Here is a 23,257-nt window from a genome sequence, read left to right as displayed (position 1 = left end):
TACCCACAATACATTACCCAAATATGTGATGTAACGAACTACATTACCCACAAGACATTACCCATATATGTGACATTAGTGAACTACATTACCCACAATACATTACCCAAATATGTGATGTAACAACTACATTACCCACAATACATTACCCATATATGTGACATTAGGGAACTACATTACCCATAATACATTACCCATACATGTGATGTTAGTGAACTACATTACCCACAATACATTACCCAAATATGTGATGTAACTGAACTACATTACCCACAATACATTACCCATACATGTGACATGAGGGAACTATGGTAGGGAAATACATTTCCCACAATACATTACCCATATATGTGATGTAAGGGAACTACATTACCCATAATACATAACACATATAAGTGACTTACACATAATCCATTACCCATTCATGTAATCTGTTCTTACTGTTACATGTATGGGTAATATGGGTATTGCATTTTTTTTTTTTTTTTACTACAATATATTACATTGCTCAGACATTTGCTAGTAAAGCTCCTATTTTGTCCATGATGCATTACTCATACTTTTGATGGTAAGAAAACTACTTCTTATACTACAATACCCACACATGTGATAGTAATACTACTATTTGTACTTTTACTGCTCATATGGGCAATAATTATCATAGTTGAGTTTGGTTGAAGAAATGTTGGACTTGGTTTCAGAGTACACAAGCCTCGTTTGGGAAAAGCTCATTTACATGGAGATGATTTTGTTTCAAGTGTATCAGGGGGTGGTCCATTATTTTCAGACAACACAGATATCCAGGAATTGTTTTGCTGCTCCAATTTAACAATATTGTTGTTAAACTCCAGTAAGTCAATAACTTTTCACTTTGGTATAAATATTTCCAAAATGTTATGAAGGCTATAATATTATGTGTATGATTGTGAAAACAGAAAGTCACCTCTTTATGTCTATTGCTTTTCTATTTCCACAGAATATTATCATGTTTGAGTCATCCTTTATTATTAGTCTGTCTACATTTCCAAAGCTCACAATGCTCTGTCCCACCTTGTGATGTCATCAAGTGGTATTTTTTCAAGTTAGCAGCTACCGTTTACCTTTAGTTCAGTAGAGATTGGCAATTCCAAGGGTGAAATCATCCTAGTGAAGGTGTATGGAGTAGGGCGATATGATACCAATAAAACAGGAGTTGAATGTGCCGATAGCTGATATAAAAGCCGATATATTTAGTGATGTAAAATTTCACTGTAAATGTTCAAATGATTATAAAACTTAGGTTTGGTTCTATTGGATTTTATATTGGGTTTATTTAGGCTACATTTTTTGTTATACTGCCTCTTTACATTTATATTTAAAAACAGTATTTTTGTATCACATTCTAGCCTGTAAACAAAGTAAGTAAACTACCGCTATCACTCTTTAGCGGTAAATCCATGCGCGCCGCGGCAATAAATCATACGTAAATGCCACCATTTACACCTCTATTCACAGAGCATTTACATATCAATGCAAACATATATACAGCCACTGTAGTCACTTTACAATAGGCCAATGTCTGAGAAAACAGGCTGTTTATGTTTGGGAGCTACAGCAGCCAAACAATGAGAAAGAACCAAAAGTAGCTTCAAAATCGACACATTTGCAACACTCACCGCTCACACAGACACCTCAAGTCTTCACAAATAAGTGACCTTTCAATCCTGACTCAAAAAGATCATCCGTAAAAAGAATATAATCCAGCATTTTGACAGCAGCTGTGTTTGTAAACAAGCACACGTGAGTGACGTGACTCTGAGGGTGCGTTCAGGGGCAGCACGCTGTCATAAACACAGACAAATTACTAGCAGATAAATACTGATGCAGCGCCACATATTAAGACATTTATCTGTCTGTAAAGTGGATTAAATGGACATAATATAGAGAATCTAAACTTTATAATGATGTATAACATGCGCACGTGGAGCACTTTCTGACATCACAAGGTGTTTTTCTGTTTGAGAGAAGAACTCAGCCTAAATAAGCAGGATTTGTGTGTTAAACGTGTGAATGAAACAAAACACAACTCTAGGTTTGTTTGTGATTAGGAAACAACATTATGGGACCAATAGTATTAAGCAGGCACAGTAATGATAATGAATTAGAAAGCACCACCCACCTCTGTTTATTTTTTATTATTTTATATCAGATTTGTATAAAGGAAATTGTATTTATTAATTTTTTTATATTTCATGTGCACAAGAAACAGATACGATTGTAGAGAGGAAATATGCTGGGGATGCACACAGGCAGGGGAAGACAACTCGGTGGGGTCCTCGCAGGTCCTAATTGTAAAGTGTGCCTGGACATGAACAGGGGGGTTTCAGCTGACGTCATTGTTATTAAAAGCCCACATTGAATGCTGGGAAATATTTTGGTCGGAGGCAAGAAACATGATAGCGGTCAAACACAGTGTGTAACCTCACGTATTTATCCACGATAATGGTAAATTCCTGCTGCATTATCGGATGCACAAATAGAAGCACGGAAGAAGGAAAATGTCTTTTTCGTATTACAAGTGAAAAGAACTGCTAACGGCGAATTAAATGGCTTTCAAACATCCGCAGAGCAAACGTAGAAGATCCTAGCAAAACGTGACTCCAACAAGTTCAACAACACATCGAGACTCTTGTAGACTTTCATCTTTTGTGCTGTGAATGGCCCAGGAGTTTCCACCAAGTCATTGTGGATATCATCGAAGTGAATATTTGTCCAGGTAGTTGGCGATTCCGACCTGAAATTTGGTTTGGTCCACCTTTTGTAGGGGTTGAAAAGGGTGATTTGGCTCCGTCGACGCTTATGACCAATTTCTGGTCAAATCGTCTTGGGTCCTCTGCCGTTAGAGTGAATAAATAACCCTTTACGTGCTTTCTCGCTCCATCCGTCATATTGAATTAGTGTTTCTTGCCGCCGACCAAAATAATTCCCAGCATGCAACGCGCGCTTTTGTCAACAATGAAACTCCCCTATAGCGTGGTCATTAATGTATCTCTTGTGTTTCAGTGCATACGGCATTAAATGGACGTAAATATACCCTCTCTGAAGCCTCTTTATCTGACCACAAGTGCTACAACATTTTAACACAAGTTAGAAAACAGCGTAATATGGACCCTTTAAAGCATCAGAAAACGTAAAGTGTATTTGAAAAACTAATTTGTGAGTAATTGGAGGTACCTTCACAGCTTCATTAACACTATATGAGACTTTCTTTACTCATCAAAGCCGTCATCAGTTGAATAATAGAGCTAAGTGAATTTGCCTGCATAGTAATTAGCATATGATTAAAAGTGATCACAGCCCACTGATTTGAATGGACATATCAAAGCCAGTGTGCGCTGAACTACTGACCACACTCACCTCTCCCTCTCTTCTCCTGCCCTCCGCCCCATAAATCATCCCTCCATCTTCAGCCCACGATGTGACTGGGGTAACAATATTCCACTCCTCTCTTCTTCTCTCTCTCTGTCCTCTCTTTTTTATATCTCTCTTCCTGTCCTCTACCCCATCTGTCGCTCTTTTGTCTTCTTGCCTTTCCTTCCCCTCTGCCCCCTTCTTGCTTTCGTCTTCTCTCCCTCCGCTCTTCTCTTCCCTATCTATCCCTTTCTCTCTCTCATCCGTTCTTTCTCTCTCCCTCCTCCTCCAATTTTACCTCCCTCCTTCTCTATTTCTCTATCCAACTCTCCAACATCTCTCCTTCACCCTTTCTTTCGCTCCCCCTCTCTCCCCCTTCTCTCTCTCCTCCCTTCTGCCTTTCTCTCTCTCTCTCTCTCTTTCATCTCTTCTTTCTCTCTAGGTCATCCTCTCTCTACCTCTGTGTCCTCACCCTCCCTTCCTCTCCCTCTCTTCCTTCCTCTCCCCTCTGTTCCTCTTTCTCTCTTTCTCACTCTCTCTGTCTACACCACCCTATATCCTGTCTTTCACGTCCTCTTTCTTCTCTCCTCCCTTCTCCTTCTCTCTCTTTCTCTCTATCATGTTTTTCTCCCTCTTTCCTCCTCTCTCTTTACCTCTCCCCCGTCCCTTTCTCTTTCCTCCACCTCCATCTTTCTCTTGCTCGCTCGCCATCGCCCTCACTGTCTCTTCCTTTACATCCTTCCTGTCCATCCCTCTCTTTCTCTCCTCTCTCTCTCTCTCTCTCTCTCAGCCCCTCCTCCCTCTCCTCCCATTTGTCTCTCCCTCTTTCTCTCTTTCATCTGTTTTTTCTTTCACCCTACTCCTCTCTTTACCTTTCCATCCACACCACCTCTCTTCGTCTTTCTCTCTTCCTTTCTCTCCCCTCCATCCCTCCCTCTCCCTTTTTCTCTCCTTCCTTCTCTCTCTCCACCTCCCTCTTTCTCCCTCTCTCTGTCTACACCACCTTCTCTATCTTTTCCTTTATTGTCTTTCTGTCTATCCCTCTCTTTCTCTCCCCTCTCTCTTACCGCCTCCTCATTTCTCTCCCTTTCTCTCTTTCCTGTTTTTTCTCTCTCCCTCCCTCCTCCCGCTCTACCTCTCTCCTGTCCTTTTCTCTTTCCTCCCTCTTTCTCACGCTCGCTCTCCATCGCCCTTAGTGTCTCTACCTTTACACTCTCCTGTCCATCCCTCTCTTTCTCTCCTTTCTCTCTCTCTTTCATCTGTTTTCTTTCACCCTACGCCCCTCTCTCTATCTTTCCACCATCACCCCCCCTCCCTCTCTTTTCCCTCGCTCCCTCTTCTTTCCTTTCCTCTTTCCTCTCCCCCACTCTCTCACTTTCTCTGTCAACACCGCCATAAAGGAAGAGTTTCCTTTATGGTCTTCCTGTCCATCCCTCTCTCTCTCTTTTCTCTCTCTCTCAGCCCCTCTTCCTTTCTCTCCTCCCTTGTGCCTCTCTCTTTGTCTCTTTCATGTTTTTTCTCTCTCCCTTCTCCTGTCTCTACCTCTCCTTTCCCCTATCTCTTTCTTCCTTCTCTCTCTCAACACCTTCCTCTTTCTCACGCTCACTCTTCATCGCCCTCACTGTCTCTTCATTTATGGCCTTCCTGTGCATCCCTCGCTTTCTCTCCTTTCTCTCTCTCAACCCCTCCTTCATCTCCTCCCTTCTGTCTCTCTCCCTTTCTCTTTTTCATCTTTTTTTTTTCACCCTACTCCTCTCTCTCTACCTTTCCACCCTCACCACCCTTCCTCCCTCTCTCTCTTTTCCCTTGCTCCCTATTCTTTCCTTTCCTCTCTCCTAAGCCCCTCTCTCTCACTCTCTCTTTCACCACTTCCTTCTTTCTCACTCTCGCTCTCCACCGCCCTCACTGTCTCTTCTTTTATGGTCTTCCTGTCCATCCCTCCCGTCCATCCCTCTCTCTCTCTCTCTCTCACCACTCTTCCTTTCTCTCCTCTCTTCTGCCTCTCTCTTTCTCTCTTTTTCATGTTTTTTCTCTCTCCTCCCTTCTCTCTCTCTCTACCTTCCCACGTCTCTTTCTCTTTCCTCCCTCTTTCTCACACTCACTCTCCATCGCCCTGACTGTCTCTTCCTTTACGCTCTCCTATCCATCCCTCTCTTTCTCTCCTTTCTCTCTCTCTCTCTCAGCCCCTCCTCCCTCTCCTCCCCTCTGTCTCTCTCTCTTTTTCATTTCTTTTTTCTTTCACCCTACTCCTTTCTCTATACCTTTCCACCCTCACCACCCTTCCTCCGTCTCTCTCTTCCTTCCTCTCCCCTCCATCCCTCTCTCCCCTCTCTCCCCCTCCTTCTCTCTCTCCACCTCCCTCATTCTCACTCTCTCTGTCTACACCACCCTCACTTAGTCTTCCTTTATTATCTTTCTGTCCATCCCTCTCTTTCTCTCCTCCTCTCTCTCCTCCCTTCTGCCTCTCTCCCTTTCTCTCTTTCCTGTTTTTTCTCTCTCCCTCCCTCCTCTCGCTCTACCTCTCTCCCGTACCTTTCCCTTTCCTCCCTCTTTCTCACGCTCACTCTCCATCGCCCTCAGTGTCTCTTCCTTTACGCTCTCCAGTCCATCCCTCTCTTTTTCTCCTTTCTCTCTCTCTTTCTCTCTTCGAACTCTTTTCTTTCACCCTACGCCCCTCTCTCTATCTTTCCACTCTCACCACCTTCCTCCCTCTCTCTCTGTCTCTCTTTTCCCTCGTTCCCTCTTCTTTCCTTTCCTCTCTCCTCTCCCCCACTCTCTCACTTTCTCTCTCAACACCTCCCTCTTTCTCATGCTTGCTCTCCATCGCCCTCTCTCTCTCTCTCTCAGCCCCTTCTCCCTCTCCTTCCCTCTGTCTCTCTCTTTCTCTCTCCCTCTCCTTCTCTCTCTCACCCCCTCCTCCTCATCCCTCTCCTCCGTTGTGCCTCTCTCTTTGTCTCTCTTTCATGTTTTTTTTCTCTCTCCCTCATCCTTTCTCTCTACCTCTCCCCCCTCCCTTTCTCTTTTCTCTTTCCTTCCCCATCTCTCTCACCACCTCCCTCTTTCTCACGCTTCCTCTCCATCCTCTCTCTCTCTCTCTCTCTCTGTCTCTCTCTCTTCCTCTCTTTCATCTCTTTATTCTTTCACCCTACTCCTCTCTCTCTTTCCCCACTTTCTCTCTTCCTTCCTCTCCCCTCCATCCCTCTCTCCCCTCCTTCTCTCTCTCCACCTCCCTCATTCTCACTCTCTCTGTCTACACCGCCCTCACTATGTCTTTATTATCTTTCTGTCCATCCCTCTCTTTCTCTCCTCCTCTCTCTCCTCCCTTCTGCCTCTCTCCCTTTCTCTCTTTCCTGTTTTTCTCTCTCTTCCCTTTCTCTTTCCTGCTTCTTTCTCACGCTCACTCTCCGCCGCCCTCACTATCTCTTCCTTTACGCTCTTCCTGTCCATCCCTCTCTCCTCTCCCCCTCTCCCTCCCTTTGCCAATCTGTTCCCACAAGGACACTGAAATATGTATGAGTTGTGCTAATCCACACGAGCCTGAACTTCGCTGTCATCCTCCATAATAACGTCGGAGAGCACAGGGCCGGGCCTTTCACTATCACGCCGCCATATTGCTCTTTTTAATCTTTTTCACTTTTCATTTCGCCGAGTGGAGAAGCACAGGGCCACGTGCGCGTTGTTTAGAGTCGTGTTCGAGAGACATCTTGTAGTCGGGAATTATAATTGTTTTTGTTGATTTTTTTTTTTTTTTCCTCGCCGATTGTATTGCTGTGAATTAGACCCGGCTGTCACTCAGGCGCCGTCTAATTCCTGGAGCACCTGTGTCGTAGTTCTAGACAAACAAATGGGAATGGGATTTGGAATCGCGCTGGAGCTAAGTGCTAAGTTGATGCTACTGTTATGTTAATTGTATTGTTTTTGTTTTGATCTCCAATAAACGCCAATAGTCTGCCATCTGCTTGTCTCCGCGGAGGTGTTATCGCTTTTCCTGGAGAGTTCCGCAGCAGAGGTCGGGAGGGTCGTGAAATCTTAGACGTATTTCTTCATTTTTGAACAATGAGGATGAACTGGTTTTCAGTGGGTTCTGTCTGTTTGCTCCTTCATCACGTCTGTCTCTCTCTTCACTCCCTCGTCTCTCGTTCTCTGTCAAACTTCAAACACATCGGCGCGGATTTTATCGTTTTTTGTTAGGCTACAGTTTTGCTGCGTTCAGACTGCAGCCTGAAGTGACCCAAATCAGATTTTTTGGCCCCTCTGTGACCTGTATCTGATCTTTTTAATGACAGTCTGAACGACACAGATCCGATTTTTTCAAATGTGACCCAGGACACTTGGATATGTGCTCCTGAAACTGATACATATCTGATCTTTTGACATGCGACTTCAGTGTGAACGGCCAAAGTGCATTCATCCAACCTACATGTTATCAACAAGCCACAAAAGTAACTATTCTGCGCTGAAGTAGGCGAAAATTGTTAATGAACTCCGTGTCACTGAAGCTAAGCACATCACCACTCACCACTTTTGGCTCCGTCTCCACATCCACTCGTTCCTTTCAATGGACGTCACTGCCACTGTCCCACAAAACGCCACGGTCAAAAACCTCGTCCTTCTCCTTCTCAATCTCCTCCTTAAAACAAGTAAGTTGTTCGTGTTCTGGCTCCGGTACGAGAGGAACTTTAAAATCTCCAGGTGCTCAATGCTCACGTCCATGTTTGAACTTCCGTAAACACAGAGCACGCTCGCTGCGGTTGATGTCGTCGTGTCTCCAGTGCACATGCGGGACACTTTCGGGCTGTTTAATGTTCACACTGGAGATCACATGCAAGTCGCATTTAATTGGAAATATGAATGACCTCGAAAAGCATCGGATTTCACCAAAAAATCTGAATTGAGGGTTAAGCCCTGCAGTCTGAACGTAGCCTGTAACGATAACAGATTTTGCTGGACGATTAATTGACCAAGAATTTACTGCGATAAACGATATTGACATTTTGAGACCAATTTCAAATGATATAAAGAACATGGAATAAAAATGCAAATACACCCTTTTAAAGATCAATAAACTTGACTTTCTGAAGAGCATTTAACATAGGAACTGTAAGACAACCAAAAACAACAGGCCTAAATAAAATAGACCTGTTAGCATAAGAATATCCTAATGTAGTCTGGCTCACAGCAAGGACTTGTTAATAAAACTGCACTTGAATAAACCACTGTTGAACCAAACACAACCAAAGCATTAAATAAAATGGATTATTAAATCTGTAACAAAATTGCCCTTAAAAGTGATTTTAGTCATTGACTTTTTGCTGTGAGCCTCGTCATTTTGGTCTTAAATGTTCATATTAACCCGCGACATGGGATCCTGTTTCGCTATCAGGGAGCCTCTGTCCTGTCTGGTGTCGTGTCGGTGTCTTGTGAGATTTCAGTGGATTTTAGGCTCTCTCGGGGGCGGGGCTAGTTGTGTGGATCGGGTTCAGGTGTGTATTGGCTGTTGGGGTTTGAGACATTTCTTCTCGTCGTTTGCGCACTCGCTGAATTTGACACATGTGGCTGTTGAGACGTGTCCCACTCACCAGTGTTGATTTGGCATCGTGACTTGTTTTGTCACTCGGCGATGAACTGTTTTGTCACTCTGACAGCGGCACTAGCTTGTGTTGCGGCCTTATGTTCGCTGCACAGACAGCGGCGCTTTCTGCACTCAGGCTCTGCGCGCATCCACTGTGTTGGTCCAAGCGTCATTACACTTAACCTAACATTCAGTCTGTTTGAGAGCGAGAGAGAGTGAGGAAAACAAACAAGCGTGCAAATAGAATTTATCGTGGCCGGAAAAGTTATCGAGCTCGTTTAAAGTTATCGTACGATTAATTAATTTATTGATTATTGTTACAGGTCTAACTACATGTGACGAGGTCCGTTACAGTTTCAATTTTATGCACAGTGGAACTTAACCTCCACATGTACTACCACACATCATGTGAACTCTGTCTTAGTCTTGCGTGTGTGTGAGTGATATCTATCCTTCCTCTGTCTCTCTCTCTTCCTCTTCTGTCCTCTCCCTCTCTCTCTCCTCTTCCCCCTTCCCCATTTCTCTTCTCTCTCTCATCCCTTCTTGATTTATTCCTCCTCCTCTCTCTCCTTACCCCATTCCTCTCCTCTCTCTCTCTTCTTCCTCGCCTCTCTCCCTCTTCTCTGTCCTCTCTTTCTCTCCCCAGTTCACCCCTCTCTCCTCTCCTCCTCTCTCACCATCTCTCTTCTCTTTCCCTCATCCTCTCTTTCCTTTTGTGACTCCCTCCCTCTCTGTGCCCTCTCCATCTCTCTCTCCTTTTCTCTCTCCCTCCTCCTCTCTCGCCACCTCCCTCTTTCTCACTCTCTCCGTTCACTCCTTCTCTCTCCACTTTGGCCCGACGTCACCACCTGCCTGTCTTCGTGGATGTTATTTATAGTTTCAGTTTAATGCCGTACTGCGGAACATTCAAGGCAAAGCAATAACGCCTCCACTGAGACAAAAGTTCTAGTTGTCCTTGTAGACTTTTTTGGCTTTTCATACATTATTTCTGAGCTATAAATGCAGATGACGGTGTCCAAAAAGGAGTTACAAAATTGAATAAGTGAGAGAAGGCGTCCGAGTGGAGCTGAAACTGTCAAGATATGAAACAAATAGACGTCTGTACAAGAATCTAATGTTTAATCAATACAGAAGACCTCACTGCATATATAGTTGGACTTAATTTATTGATACTCCGCAGTGACATCGCGCTGGGGGTAATCTACATGATATGATGGAATGTTCATCAGTTACCGTGGTGACACAATGCTCACATTAGTAATAACTGCCAAAAAAAGTTTTAAGATTGTCTGGAGACTCAAGAAAAAAAAAAAATCACAAAATGGATTTAAAGAGCACATTTTCAGGAGACTGATCAATGCAAAGGTTCATGGTCCTGTTTTTATTTTTTTCAACAAAAAGGTGGGAGTGGCTAATTGATAGTGTGTTCGATATCTCGGATATGACATCACGTCCACTCTTTAAGTGTTTTATTATGTTTCGCGTATCCGACTTGGAGAAAAACGTGGACGCAAACCGGAAAACTGTTATTGTTGTTATTGTATCTCCTGTTAACAACCCTAGAGAAGACCTTTAGCGAAACCCGTTTAAAACAAGTCTTTGGTCAATATTGTACGGAAGCCGAGAGATGTCACAACAAACGCAAACGCTGCAGCAAATACAAATGCGACAACGCAACAAAAAGCCATAACACACCAAAAAAAGCCACAACGGAAATGACCGCGGGACTCTATTTTAATGCAAACGCCGCAACAAATACAAACGCCACAAAACAAACTCCACAACACAAATGCAAATGCCGCAACACATTAAAAAAACACAACACATTAAAAAGCCACAACGGAAGTTTCCGAAGGCCCGATCAAGCGGCAAGTGAAGAAGAAGAACTACAACGTGAAAAGTAAAGGAACGGAGAAGTTGGAAACGTAACTAAAAGTAATTTATTGTTTTATCATTATTCGTTTCACGTTGTAGTTCTTCTTCGTCACTTGACGCTTGATCGGTCCGTCGGAAAATAGAGTCCCGCGGTCACTTCTGTTGTGGCTTTTTGATGTGTTGTGGCTTTTTAATGTGTTGCGGCATTTACGTTTGTGTTGTGGCGTTTGTATTTGTTGCGGCGTTTGCATTAAAATAGAGTCCCACGGTCATTTCCGTTGTGGCTTTTTGGTTTGTTGTGGCTTTTTGTTGTGTTGTCGCATTTGTATTTGTTGCGGCGTTTGCGTTTGTTGTGACCCCTCTCGGCTTCCGTAATATTGGCCTCACCACAACATCGACTACCAAACCCATAGGCAGTGATACAGACGCAGTAAGGTATTGCAGAAATACGAGAGTCATTTAAAACACCAAAGCGTCCAAACACAATAAAAACACTCCATACTTAAAATTGACATTGGGCAGAGCCATCTTGGATTCTATCTCAGAATCCTTGCGCAGTCTCCTTTGAGCTCTTCTGAATTCCTCCGTTCTGATGAAAACTGGCGTGTCAGTGCGTGTCACTAGGCAACGTCCTCGGACCTTCGAGTCGGATGGATAAACAAACACACAAACACACAAACTGTTGGCTAATGTTCAAGGGCGTAGGTTTGGTCTCAGCTTTGGTGGGGACATTATCAGCTAACCCACAAGTGCATGGGTAGGGCTCCGTTTGGGAGGAGCACTTGTGGTGATAGTCGCTCTTTTTCCGCGGCGACTCATTCTAAGGCAAGTTTGGCAAATTATAAGGCAAATTGAAGATGAAGCCAATGAAGTTCCTTTTGAAAAGTTTTTCAAAGTTTGGTGCGCAGCGTCTTCACTCACGCCTAGTGATGGGTGAATGGAGCCTCGTGAAGCACTGACACCTCAGTCGCAATATTGTCTCAAACGGTTCGACGTGTCTGAGGCCTCGGAGAAACATTGACCTCTAGTGGACAAATTTAACCATTGGCACGCAGGTGTCTCAGCATCGATGAAGTATTGTTAGTGTAAGACAATACTTGTGTGCAGATCATACACCGTACCTAACAACAACAGTAATAATGGTGATTTAAAATAATGTGTAAAGAGCAACATAAATAGCTGTAAATAAGAAAGTAGGTGACCTTGTTAGGTGGAATTAGATCAAAGTGATCCCAAACCATGGATCGCTTTTTTTCCACTTGTAGATGCAATCGAAAATGAATCAAATGCCAAAAGTCACCAAAATCACCACTAACGTCACACAATACTCCTCACTACCCAACATTTTTAAGAAATATTGGTGCATCTTTTATACAGTAGCAGTTTAGCGCACTGAACACTCTGAAGCACTCTGAACCAATCGCAGAGCGGAACATTCGCCGAGCCAATGAAACGCTTCGATACACTGAAGCGACTGACACGCAGAGCGAAGCAGTAGGGGGAGGGACCGACACTTCGAGACGTTGGTCACGTGAGCGGCTGCTGCGAGACGAGCTCCGAGGCAGTGCTTCAGAGCAATTTGTTTCAGAAAGAACGAGACATTCTCCGGAGCTCCGTCTCATTTGCCCGTCACTACTTACTCCTGCTCAAGTCCACATCTTCAGGTGCGGCCCTGTCCTGCCGCTTCCCCAGTTTAGGCTCCTGGCACCACTAATGACATCACTCTGTTACAGTCAATGATATAGCGACAGGAGTAACCCTGTCGTCATATCACTGAATACATCTCAGAACATCTAATAAACTAAATGTGAACTAAACCTGTTCAGTTAATACTACTGAGTTTGAAAAAATATCAGAATAAATGTGTATTTTTGTTTATTAAATTAAAATGGCAAATATTGGTAGGGACTATTTTATTTTCCCCAAATAACCTATGCCCTTGCTTGTGACTGTAATTTTATTTGTGAGAGATTTGTTTAACAGTTCACAAATCAGCTCACCTGTTGAAGTTAAGTCAAATTCTGTTAAAACAAAGTTCAGATTCAAGTCTAACAGGTCTCAGATCGAGTAGTGCCTACAGTTAGCTTCACACTCTCAGGCAATATTAATGACATCAGCTTCCAAGTATCAATATTTTACATCTTGTTACAAATGACTTACTATAGAAAGTGACTAAAAGCATTGATTTCATTCGAACTTGCCGGTCACCCTTGTATTTGCTGGGCTTTCCTGGACATATTTACATACTCAATGACAAATCCCATTTCAAATAGTGCTCCTCCAGTCGGGGTAATTGCATTTATTGACAGGCAAATAGGTGGACATCCGTGGGGTCCTCTGCTTCTGTTTCCTCTGTATAATTATATCCACGTCTTCTGTCAGTCACTGCAAAATTTAAATCAGGTCATTTGATTAAAGCTGGAGCAGTAATGGCCGACATTGGAGGGATTACGTGGGCTGCATGCGAACGCGCCGCCGTTTTTTCATCCGGGACTCAAATAAATGAAAATAAATGAAGCAATTATGGCAGTCCGTCATAATGCACGGTTATGAAACATCTGGCACTATATGGAAATAGACTCACGCCAAAAATGTCACATGAAACTTCTGAGGAGAGAGAAACAAACGTCAGCTCGGTTTTACATTTGATTTTGTTGGTGCTTAAAGGGCCCACATTACGCTACTTTCTCATCTATGTTATAATGTTTCCTCATCACAAGCATCACACATGTTTAACACACAAACCCTGCATATTTATGCTGAGTTTTTCTCTCAAACTGAAAACACTTCACTAGAATGCACCTTCACTAGAAGCATTTGGTTGATTTCAGCCCTGGAATTGCCAATCTCTACTGAACTACAGGTAAAAGGAGCTGTTAACTTAAAAACTACTTCTGACATCACAACGTGGAACAGAGTGTTTTGAGTTTTGAAGATGTAGACAGACTGATAATAAAGGATTACTCAAATGTGTGAATGAAACAAAACACAGCTTCAGGTATGTTTTTGTGGAGGTCACATGGCTTGAAACTCACATAAGTTCATTTAGTATAGCAGAGGTGGGGACTTGCGTGTCATGACTTGGACTTAAGTCAGACTTGAGTCACTATTTTTAGGACTTGAGACTTAACTTGATAAAATGGACAAAGACTAGGGACTTGACTTGGACTTGAAAGTCACTGACTTGTGACTTTATTTTGCATATTTTGCCTTTTAACTGTAGTATTTTTCAGACTGTAAGTCACACTTTTTTCATGGTTTGGGTGGTCCTGGGACTTACACTCCGGTGCGACTTATATATTAAAATGTTCACACTTACAGCCATAAGAGGGCGCTCTAGGCTTGTGTGTCAGTATCTGCTACGACTATTACTCCTATACCACTGTCACTTCGCACTCTATTGTGTATGTCTCCTGCAGAAAGAGCCTCTCTCCTGTCTGTATCATGTCAGTCGATCGCACTATTACTTCTGTACCACTGAAATTTTAAAATTTAAACTTATTAAGATTATTACTGAAGACAAGACTGAACACAAATGCCCCCAAAAACTAAATAATATTTTGCAGATTACAAGATGCAAGTAGCGAAATCTGCAGCCGAAAACGGTAATCGAGCAGAAGAAAGAAAGTTTGGAGTGAGAGAGAAACTTGTGACAATCTGGAGGATGGACCATGCAACTTTCCTGGAAGACATTGGATGAATTGACAAAGCCTGGACTTCAGTGACAACAGAAACCATTCTGTTGGGGTTCAGAAAGGCCGGAATAATTCTAACTGGAACTGATGCTGAGGATGAGGAATTCAGTGGATTTAGAGATTTGGAGTGAGATGGAGAGTTTAGTAAACTTGTATATTACATTAACAGCCTGGTTCTCTGTTCTATTGTTATTACTATAACTTGCCTTTCAAGGAGAAATATCGCTTTCTGGTCTCAGATTTTATAAAATAATTTCCCCCCCAAAAGTATGACTTATAGTCTGGTGTGACTTATATATGTTTTTTTTCTTCTTCTTCATTAAAATCAACCATTTTCGGCTGGTGCAATTTATAATCCAAAGCAATTTATAGTCCGACAAATACAGTAATCATTATTTATAACAGTGTTATCCTTGGTGTGATTGTTTGTTTGTTTTTGTTTTGTTTAGTTTTTTTGCTCATGTATTGTACCTGAAACAGCTGGTGTTTTGTGTGTAAGGTTGTGTGGTGAGACAGGCTCAGACTGTGGACTCAGAAAATCCTGATCCTGAAGGTAAAAAGTCCTGGTTTGAACTTGGACCAATGATCTGCTTCCACTGCTCCTCCTCTGTCTACCCAGCTCTAAGAACTAAACAAATTAAAGGCATAATCTGGGTTTTTTCCTGTTCTTTGGGTCTTGTTTTGGTGACAGATTTTAATCTGAGACACTGCAAATAACTCGGTGCTTTAGATCTCCATTGAGTCGTGTGGAATGGGTCAGGGTGGTACTTTTGAAAGCACTGCCATTGTCAAATATGAATCAATATGGTTAAAAGGATCTTAAAGGAATCAAACCCACAACCTCCTTACTGAGAGAGAGACAGGATAACCACTCTGCCACTCCTTGTATCAAATAGTGCCCCTCCATCTTGACCCATAGTGTACGACTCAGTGGAAATCACACTCACAGGTTTTCTTCATGCATCATCTTTGGGGTTTCCTGTCTTGGAAAATCTTGTTGCATTGACGCTTTTATTAATCTCAAATCTCTCTCTCTCTCTCTCTCTCTCTCTGTCTTTCTTGTTGTCTCTCTCTCTTCTCTCACTCTCTCTTCCCTCTGTCTGTCTCTTTCTGTCTCCCTCTCTTCACTCTCTCTTCTCGCTCACTGTCTCTCTCTGTCTCTGTCTTTCTCTTTGTCTTTCTCTGTCTCCCTCTTCCTCTTCTCTCTCACTGTCTCTCTCTCTCTCTTCTCTCTCTCTCTCTCTCTCTCTCTTCTCTATCTGTCTCTCTCTCTTCTCTTTTACTGTTTCTGTCTCTATCTTTATCTCTCTGTCTTTCTCTTTTTCTCTTTCTGTCTCTCTCTCTGTCTCTATCTATCTCTATCTCTCTTTCTTTATGTCTCTCTCTCCTCTCTCACTGTCTCTCTTTCTATCTCTCTGTCTTTCTCTTTGTCCCTCTATGTCTTTCTCTATCTATCTATCTATCTATCTATCTATCTATCTATCTATCTATCTATCTCTATCTCTCTGTCTTTCTTTTTGTCTCTCTCTTCTCTCTGTCTCTCTTCTCTCCTCTCCCACTGCATCTCTCTCTATCGCTTTCTTTCTCTTTGTCTCTCTCTGTCTCTCTCTCTTCTGTCTCTGTCTTTCTTTTTGTCTCTCTCTTCTCTCTCTGTCTCTCTCCTCTCTCACTGTCTCTCTCTCTATCTGTCTTTCTGTCTTTCTCTTTGTCTCTCTCTGTTTCTCTCTCTTCTCTCTCTGTCTTTCTTTTTGTCTCTCTCTCTCTCTCTCTCTCTCTCTGTCTCTCTCTCCTCTCTCACTGTCTCTCTCTCTATCTCTCTGTCTTTCTCTTTGTCTCTCTGTCTCTCTCTCTTCTGTCTCTGTCTTTCTCTCTCTCTTCTCTCTCTGTCTCTCTCTATCTCTCTGTCTTTCTCTTTATCTGTTTCTCTGTCTCTCTCTTCTCTCTTTGTCTTTCTCTTTTCCCTCTCACTGTATTTCTCTTCCGTCTGTCTCCCTCTCTTCTCTCTATCACTTTCTTTCTCACTGCATTTCTGTACCTCTCCCTATTTCTTCTCTCTCTTTCTCTAGGCGGTTGGATGGCGTGGTCTCTGTGGTCTGCGTGTGATGACTCAGGTCTTCAGATGAGGAGCAGAGTTTGTGGCTCTCAGAACGGGACTCCCTGCGTCGGCAACAGCACCCAGAGGAGAGACTGCAACGAGATACCAGGTCTGTACACAAACCAATACTCAAACAATACAGAAATGACTTTTTGGATATTAAAAGAACCGTAACTTATGTCCAGTGAATAAAAAAAATGCAAAAATTGAAAAATGAAAGCGTCTATACTACGTTATCTTCTGATCTATGTTATAATGTTGTTTCCTCATCACAAACAGACCTGGAGTTGTTTTGTTTCATTCACACTTCACATTCATTCAACTTGAAAACTACTGCTTCATGACATCACAAGGTGGAACAGAGCATTTTGAGCTTTGGAGATGTAGACAGACTAATAATAAAGGGTTACTAAAACACGTGTGAATGAAACAAAACAACTCCAGGTCTGTTTTTGAGGAGGTAACAGCATTCTAATGTGGCTAAAAGCTCACAAGAGTCAATTTTGCGTAAGTTTGCAGTGGTCCAAAGTTATTCCTCACTTACCTGATGCATTTCAAGATTCCAAATTATTCACCATGATGAGTTTATAAGTGCTTTTCACAACTTGCAGAGACCAGATAATGAGAGATAATGCTAAACAAGCACACCAGCTTTACTCAACGAGAAACAAGTTTTGGATCCAGACAAATATACACTACCGTTTGTCAAAAGTTTTAGAAGGCCCTAATTTTTCCAGTTATTTATTGCAATTCAAGTCGTGCAAGTCCAATGAAAAGCTTGAAATGACAGAAAAGTAAGTACTCAATAGACAGAGGTTAAAAAAAAAGATAAAAGATAACAAAACACAAGTCCAAGCTCTGCCAAAACTACCTCAGGAAAAAAAGAACAAGATGGTGAGCTTGAAAACCTGGAGTGTCCAGCACAGTCTCCAGACTTAAACCCCATCGAACTGGTTTGGGATGAACTGGACAGAAGAGTGAAAGCCAAGCATCCTACAAGTGCCACACATTTATGGGAACTTCTGCTATAGACTTGGGAAGAACTTTCTGAAGAATATTTGATTTCTATTGTAAAAAGAACGAGCCACGAGTGTGTTCAGCTGTTATATCTGTCAAAGGTGGACACTTTGATGAATCAAAAGAGAATAAGTTTTGGTCAACAGTAAACAGTAAACGGTAAAAAACTGGAAAAAGCGTGGTGTTCTAAAACTTTTGAACGGTACTGTAAGTAAATAATTGTTCTGTTGCTATTTATTTAAATATAAAAATGAAATATAACTTTCCAATCAGGTAGTGTTATATTAGTGAACAATAAGAACAGATACACAATTGTCTAATGTCACCATTCATTACAATTCAAACCCAACAAGTTTACATGTCATTATCTTTCATTATCTCCCATTGTTTTCATGTTATATGTAAGTGTGGAGTCCTTTCAAATCAATAGTCATGGAGAAGTTATTTTTTTTTGCCCGGAATGTTTCACTTTATGGCATTAAACTTAATATAGCTTACTAATATACAGTATAGTATATAATATATACTATACTATATATTCCTTTGTAAGACCTGGTTTAATCCTGGTTTAGACCTGGTCTAGTCCTGGTTTAGTCCTGATTAGATTCTGCTTTAGTCCTGGTTTAGACCTGGTTTAGCCCTGGTCTAGTTCTGGTTTAGTCCTGGTTAGATTCTGCTTTAGTCTTGGTTTAGTCCTGGTTAGATTCTGCTTTAGTCTTGGTTTAGTCCTGGTTAGATTCTGCTTTAGTCTTGGTTTAGTCCTGGTTTTATTAATAGATTACTTTAGAAAATATGCATTCTTGCAGTGAGTGCGGTCGCCTCTCCACAGGTCTGACCTGTATAACTTTTCCTGATGGGGTCAAATTTCTTCTCTCCAAGGAAATAAAATTTAATGCCTTACTGTGGAACATTGCTGGCTAAGGAGTATCATCTCCATTGAGACTTGTAGATGACAAGCCCTCCAACAGAAAAGTTACATGATTTGTTTTGTTTTCCATTGTAAATTCTTGTCCTAGACTGATAGTGACAAGAAAACTCTCCATGGCAGTCAGGTTGTCCATCAAAACAATACTATATCTGTCACACACACACACTCTTTGTTTTTTTCCAAAGTTTAAACTATCAGGAGAAAGACACTTCTGGTCAAGGACGTTCATTTGACTGATGCACAAAAATCTCAATTCACTTTCAAACCGTGACAGAGGTGAGAGTGAGAGGGCACCACCATTATTCACTTTGGCACTTTTCCCATTGGACACCTCGAGACAGTGCAGACACACCAGCTGCTCAGGGCTCTCTGCTCAAACATATAGAAGACTGCAGGGTCACAGGTGCTTATGCTTTAGATCTGTCTAGGATCTGGTTTAGTACTGCTTTAGACCTGCTTTAGTCCTGGTTTAGATCTGGTCCAGTACTGGGTATGTCCTGGTTTAGACGTGGTTTAGACCTGATTCACTCCTGGGTAGTTGCACTGGGTTAATCCTGGTTTAGTCTTTATTTAGTGAGGTTTTTGTTGGTTGTTCCTAGTCCTAGTTTAGATCTGGTTTAGTCCTGGTTTAGACCTGGATTAGACCTGATTCACTCCTGGGTTAATCCTGGTTTAGTTCTTATTTGAACCTCTTGTTGGGTGTTCCTGGTGCTGGTTTTGACCAGGTTAATCCTAATTTACCTATAGTTTAGTCTTGGTAAAACCTGGTTTAGTCCTTAGTTTAGACTTGGTTTAGTCCTGGTTTAGTCCAGGTTTAGTCCAGGTTTATTGCAGTTCTTGTGAGGTGTTTATGGTCGGTAGTAGCGCATATCTATTATGTTGCTTAAGGCCTAGTTTAGTCCTTAGTTAGACCTGGTTTAGTTCTGGTTTAGCCCTTGTTTAGATCTGATGTAGATCTGGTTTAATCCTGGTTCAGTCCAGTGATTACTTCTTGGTTTTGTGTAATTCTTGGGGTCTGCAGGTTAATATCTATTAGAGGTGCTTAAGTCCTAGTTTAGTCCTGGTTTAGTCTGGGTTTAGTCCTAAATTAGTCCCGGTTTAGTCCTGGTTTAGTCCCAGTTTAGTCCTGGTTTAGTCCTGGTTTAGTCCTGGGTTAGAGTTGGTTTAGTGCAGATGTTCTTGGATCTGTAGTGTTCAGTATCTTTAGGTTAGACCTGGGGGAGACATGGTTTAGTTCTGAGTTAGACTTTGTTGATTCATGGGTGAGCTAGGCCTGGTTTAGTCCTAGTTTAGTCCTGGTTTAGTCCTGGTTCAGTGCAGTTTTCATGTCTATGTATCCACAGTCTTTACGTGTTCCAGTTGGCTTTATCACATCATAAAAAACATCAGCATTTGGTTTAGAATTGATTTCCTTCTATCAAAAGTTATTGTATTTCCCTCCCTCCTTCACAAACTTTTACTCAGAGTCCTTGATGGCTCCTCCGCGCTTGGCTGAACACATTTTTACATCCTTCTAAATCTCCTCAAGGATTCAAAGTCCAAATTCAAGGTGCCACTCATTGAGCTCTGCGCTAAAGGACCATGGGACACGCGGCGATGTTAGCAACTAACCAAGGACTCATGCTAATTAGCTACGAAAACAAGGGGGAGGGGGAGGAAATGGACTCCACAAACTTTTAATTAACTCTGGTGAGCATTAAACATTGCACACCATTGGACGTACGTGTCTTGCGTTTACCAATTATGGGTGTCTTTTGTTTTTTTTCATCGGTCACCATGTTACCTTTGATTGTTTAAAAATGCTACGATCGACGAAAACAATGCATTTGTAACGTGACGCTGACAGTCCCTTTGCTCCCCACGCTGAGTCACTCCCCCTTCAGAGCGCCATCACACCACAGCGCTCAAAGATGCATGGATGTATCATGGTAGAAAGCTCCAAAAAGTATTTTGCGTAACCCCCGTTTTCTTAAAATGCCTTGGAAAATATTCTTACCGTGAGTGGGGTCGCCTCTCCACAGATCTGACCTGTAGCTTGACCTGGCAGCATAGATAGATAATGCCATACGGTGAAATCAAAATGGATTTCACAAACTTATAATAAAGTACAGTGAGCTTAAAACTAGTCTAAAAACATTTTATTCTAACTAGGGATGGGCATTCGATTAAATTTTCTTAATCGATCGTCAGGAGAATTAACGATTGATTATCGATTAATCATTAACGTTTTTTATATTAAAAATTATCATCATTATTATTACTATCTGCACTACTAATCTGCATAAATATATTCAACTTTACGACATATAAACCGATGTTCTGGTGAGCTTTTTCCCACTGGACACTGAAACATATGTGCTGCTTTATACACTGTGCACATGGCCTCCCACTTGTCCCAAACGGAAAGAGTGGAATTTCTTATACAAGTCATCGTTAAATACGCATTTGCAGGCTGACCGACTGTTTGCTCAGTGCAGAGAGCTACATGTACGGACCCCCGTTTGGTCACGCCACACACAGCAACCTACAGTCGGTTTGTCGATTAAAATGAACGTAATCGATGAAATTCTTAATGATCAATTATCGATTAATTGACTAATCATGCCCATCCCTAATTCTAACTTTTTTTTTTCGATCTTTTCTATTTGTATTTGTTCAGTTCACAGGTCTCCAACCTTTTTCCTCCGGTGAGTTATCTTTACAAAACGAAACTGCCAGAGAGCTACTCATTTTAGCACTCATGAAAAATGTAATATGAGGGCCTGTTTACACGAGAACGCTTGCGGGTAAAAACGGCAAAATATTTTATCGGAAGTGCCTTTCGTTTAGACTGTGACTGTGTTTTTAGGGCTTAAAAACTCAAAAAACATCGTTCAGAGTGGAAAAGTTGAATACGAACCTCTGTAGTGTTTCCGTCTACACTGCCCAACCATATGCATATGCATAGGCGTTTACGTCACATACATCATCACCTAGCCTCCTGACATGCATATCTAATCGAATTTCACACACTTTTGCATCACCGTATGGACGCAGATTTCTTCCCGAAAACACTCGTCTAAACGCGCAATAAAAAGTGAATACACGACGCCACTTTTGCTTCTTGTGTTCACACCGTTATCATATAAATGTAACCTAAGAGCCACAGCCTTAGAGGGGTACAGTTAGATGCCAATTAAACAAATCATTATCCATTTATTAGTGCACAGAGTTAGTCATCCAAATTACACATATGTACAATGGTAATGGGCATTTAATTAACTAAATTATAGTTAATTTCAGCACAATACGTATAATTTAGAAATCCTTTGGCGAGCTCCCGGTAGTTCCCGAGCTACACTGCCCTACAAAGACAAAAGACCTTAACTTGCCAGAGTGTGAAACTGAGAAAAATGAGTTCTGTTTTGTCCAGACAAACGTTTAATAGATAGGGCTCCCAAAATTTGACAGCCAGTTGCAATAATGAAGAAATATTTGTATGCGAAAAATATTGAGCTCAAAATTGACCTTTGACTCTGCCTTTGTATCATGAGCCAAAAATAAGGAGTCATCTGAAGGGAAAAGGCAGTAACTGACATGACCAGTATTTGCTTGATTTTCACCAGACTTCCATCCATTATAAGAGCACGTCACCAAGGTCGAGTCATCATGGGGTTTGTTTGAAATGACACAGAAGACCTTTAGATTCCCCGTTTAGTGTTGATCAGGATCATGCAGCGACACTTACACAGTTAAACAGTTTGACAGACAAGTTACTTTGCAGTATAGCACAGCTTATACACATCGGAAACTACATATCCCATGATTCATTTCATTGCAGAAAACATGAAGATATATGTTTTTACTTGAAGTCTTGGGATTATGACGGAAACAATTCACACCAAAATATTGTCAAGGTATTTTAAAAGCAAAAAAGTGTCCCATCTACAATTAGATCAGCCTCTTCAAAATATTGCAATAAATATTGTACCGAGAGATATTTAAGTATAATTGAATACAAAGGTGTATTTATTTAATGTGTAAAGACTCTGTGCCAAGGCCGCAACAAAAAGAAGGAGGTGAGAGGCTTGAGTTTAAAATAAAAAATATTTATGAACTAAATCACAAACAAAACATAAACTGTTACTGCCTTTTGTCTTTGCTTGACTGCTTATTTTTGACACATGATACAAAGGCAGAGTATAGGAACTGACAAATATGGGTCAAAAGTAAATTTTGAGCCCAATATTTTTTACAAAGTTTATTCACATGAAATACCCCCAAAATGACATGAATTGGAGATGTTTTATGGAGACAAGCAGGTCGCAGAACCTTCAACAGAAAAGTTACATAGTACATCTTTAAACAGAAGACCTCAGCTATATGAATTGCCCACAGATTTGATCTGTAACTTGACCTGGTGGAGCCGTCTGTTTGTCTCCATGGAGATAGATAATGCCATACTGTGAAACCAAAGTAAATGGATTCCACAAACTTATAATAAAATATAGTGAGCATAAAACTAGCCTCAAAACATTACCGTATTTTTCGGACTGTAAGTCGCTCCGGAGTATAAGTTGCACCAGCCAAAAAATGTGTAATGAAGAAGAAAAAAACATATATAAGTCACACCGGACTCTAAGTTGCTCTTTTTCAGGGAAATTTATTTTGTAAGATCAGAGACCCGAAACTGACATTTCATCTTG

At 41.6% G+C, this 23,257-nt stretch overlaps 1 protein-coding gene across 1 annotated transcript in view; it reads left to right on the top strand.

Annotated features, from left to right (window-relative positions):
• sema5ba (sema domain, seven thrombospondin repeats (type 1 and type 1-like), transmembrane domain (TM) and short cytoplasmic domain, (semaphorin) 5Ba) overlaps positions 1-23,257 on the top strand; it is a 492,613-nt gene that overhangs the window by 454,731 nt on the left and 14,625 nt on the right. The window contains exon 20 of the mRNA XM_055149649.1: positions 16,599-16,736. Coding sequence (XP_055005624.1) covers positions 16,599-16,736 — 138 coding nt within the window. The remainder of the gene's footprint in view (positions 1-16,598; positions 16,737-23,257) is intronic.

This window comes from Boleophthalmus pectinirostris, unplaced genomic scaffold (assembly GCF_026225935.1).
Source record: "Boleophthalmus pectinirostris isolate CB_2022bp ecotype Guang Dong unplaced genomic scaffold, ASM2622593v1 HiC_scaffold_1, whole genome shotgun sequence".
Taxonomy (NCBI): Eukaryota; Metazoa; Chordata; class Actinopteri; order Gobiiformes; family Gobiidae; genus Boleophthalmus; species Boleophthalmus pectinirostris.
This window is presented reverse-complemented; position numbering and strand designations above follow the sequence as displayed.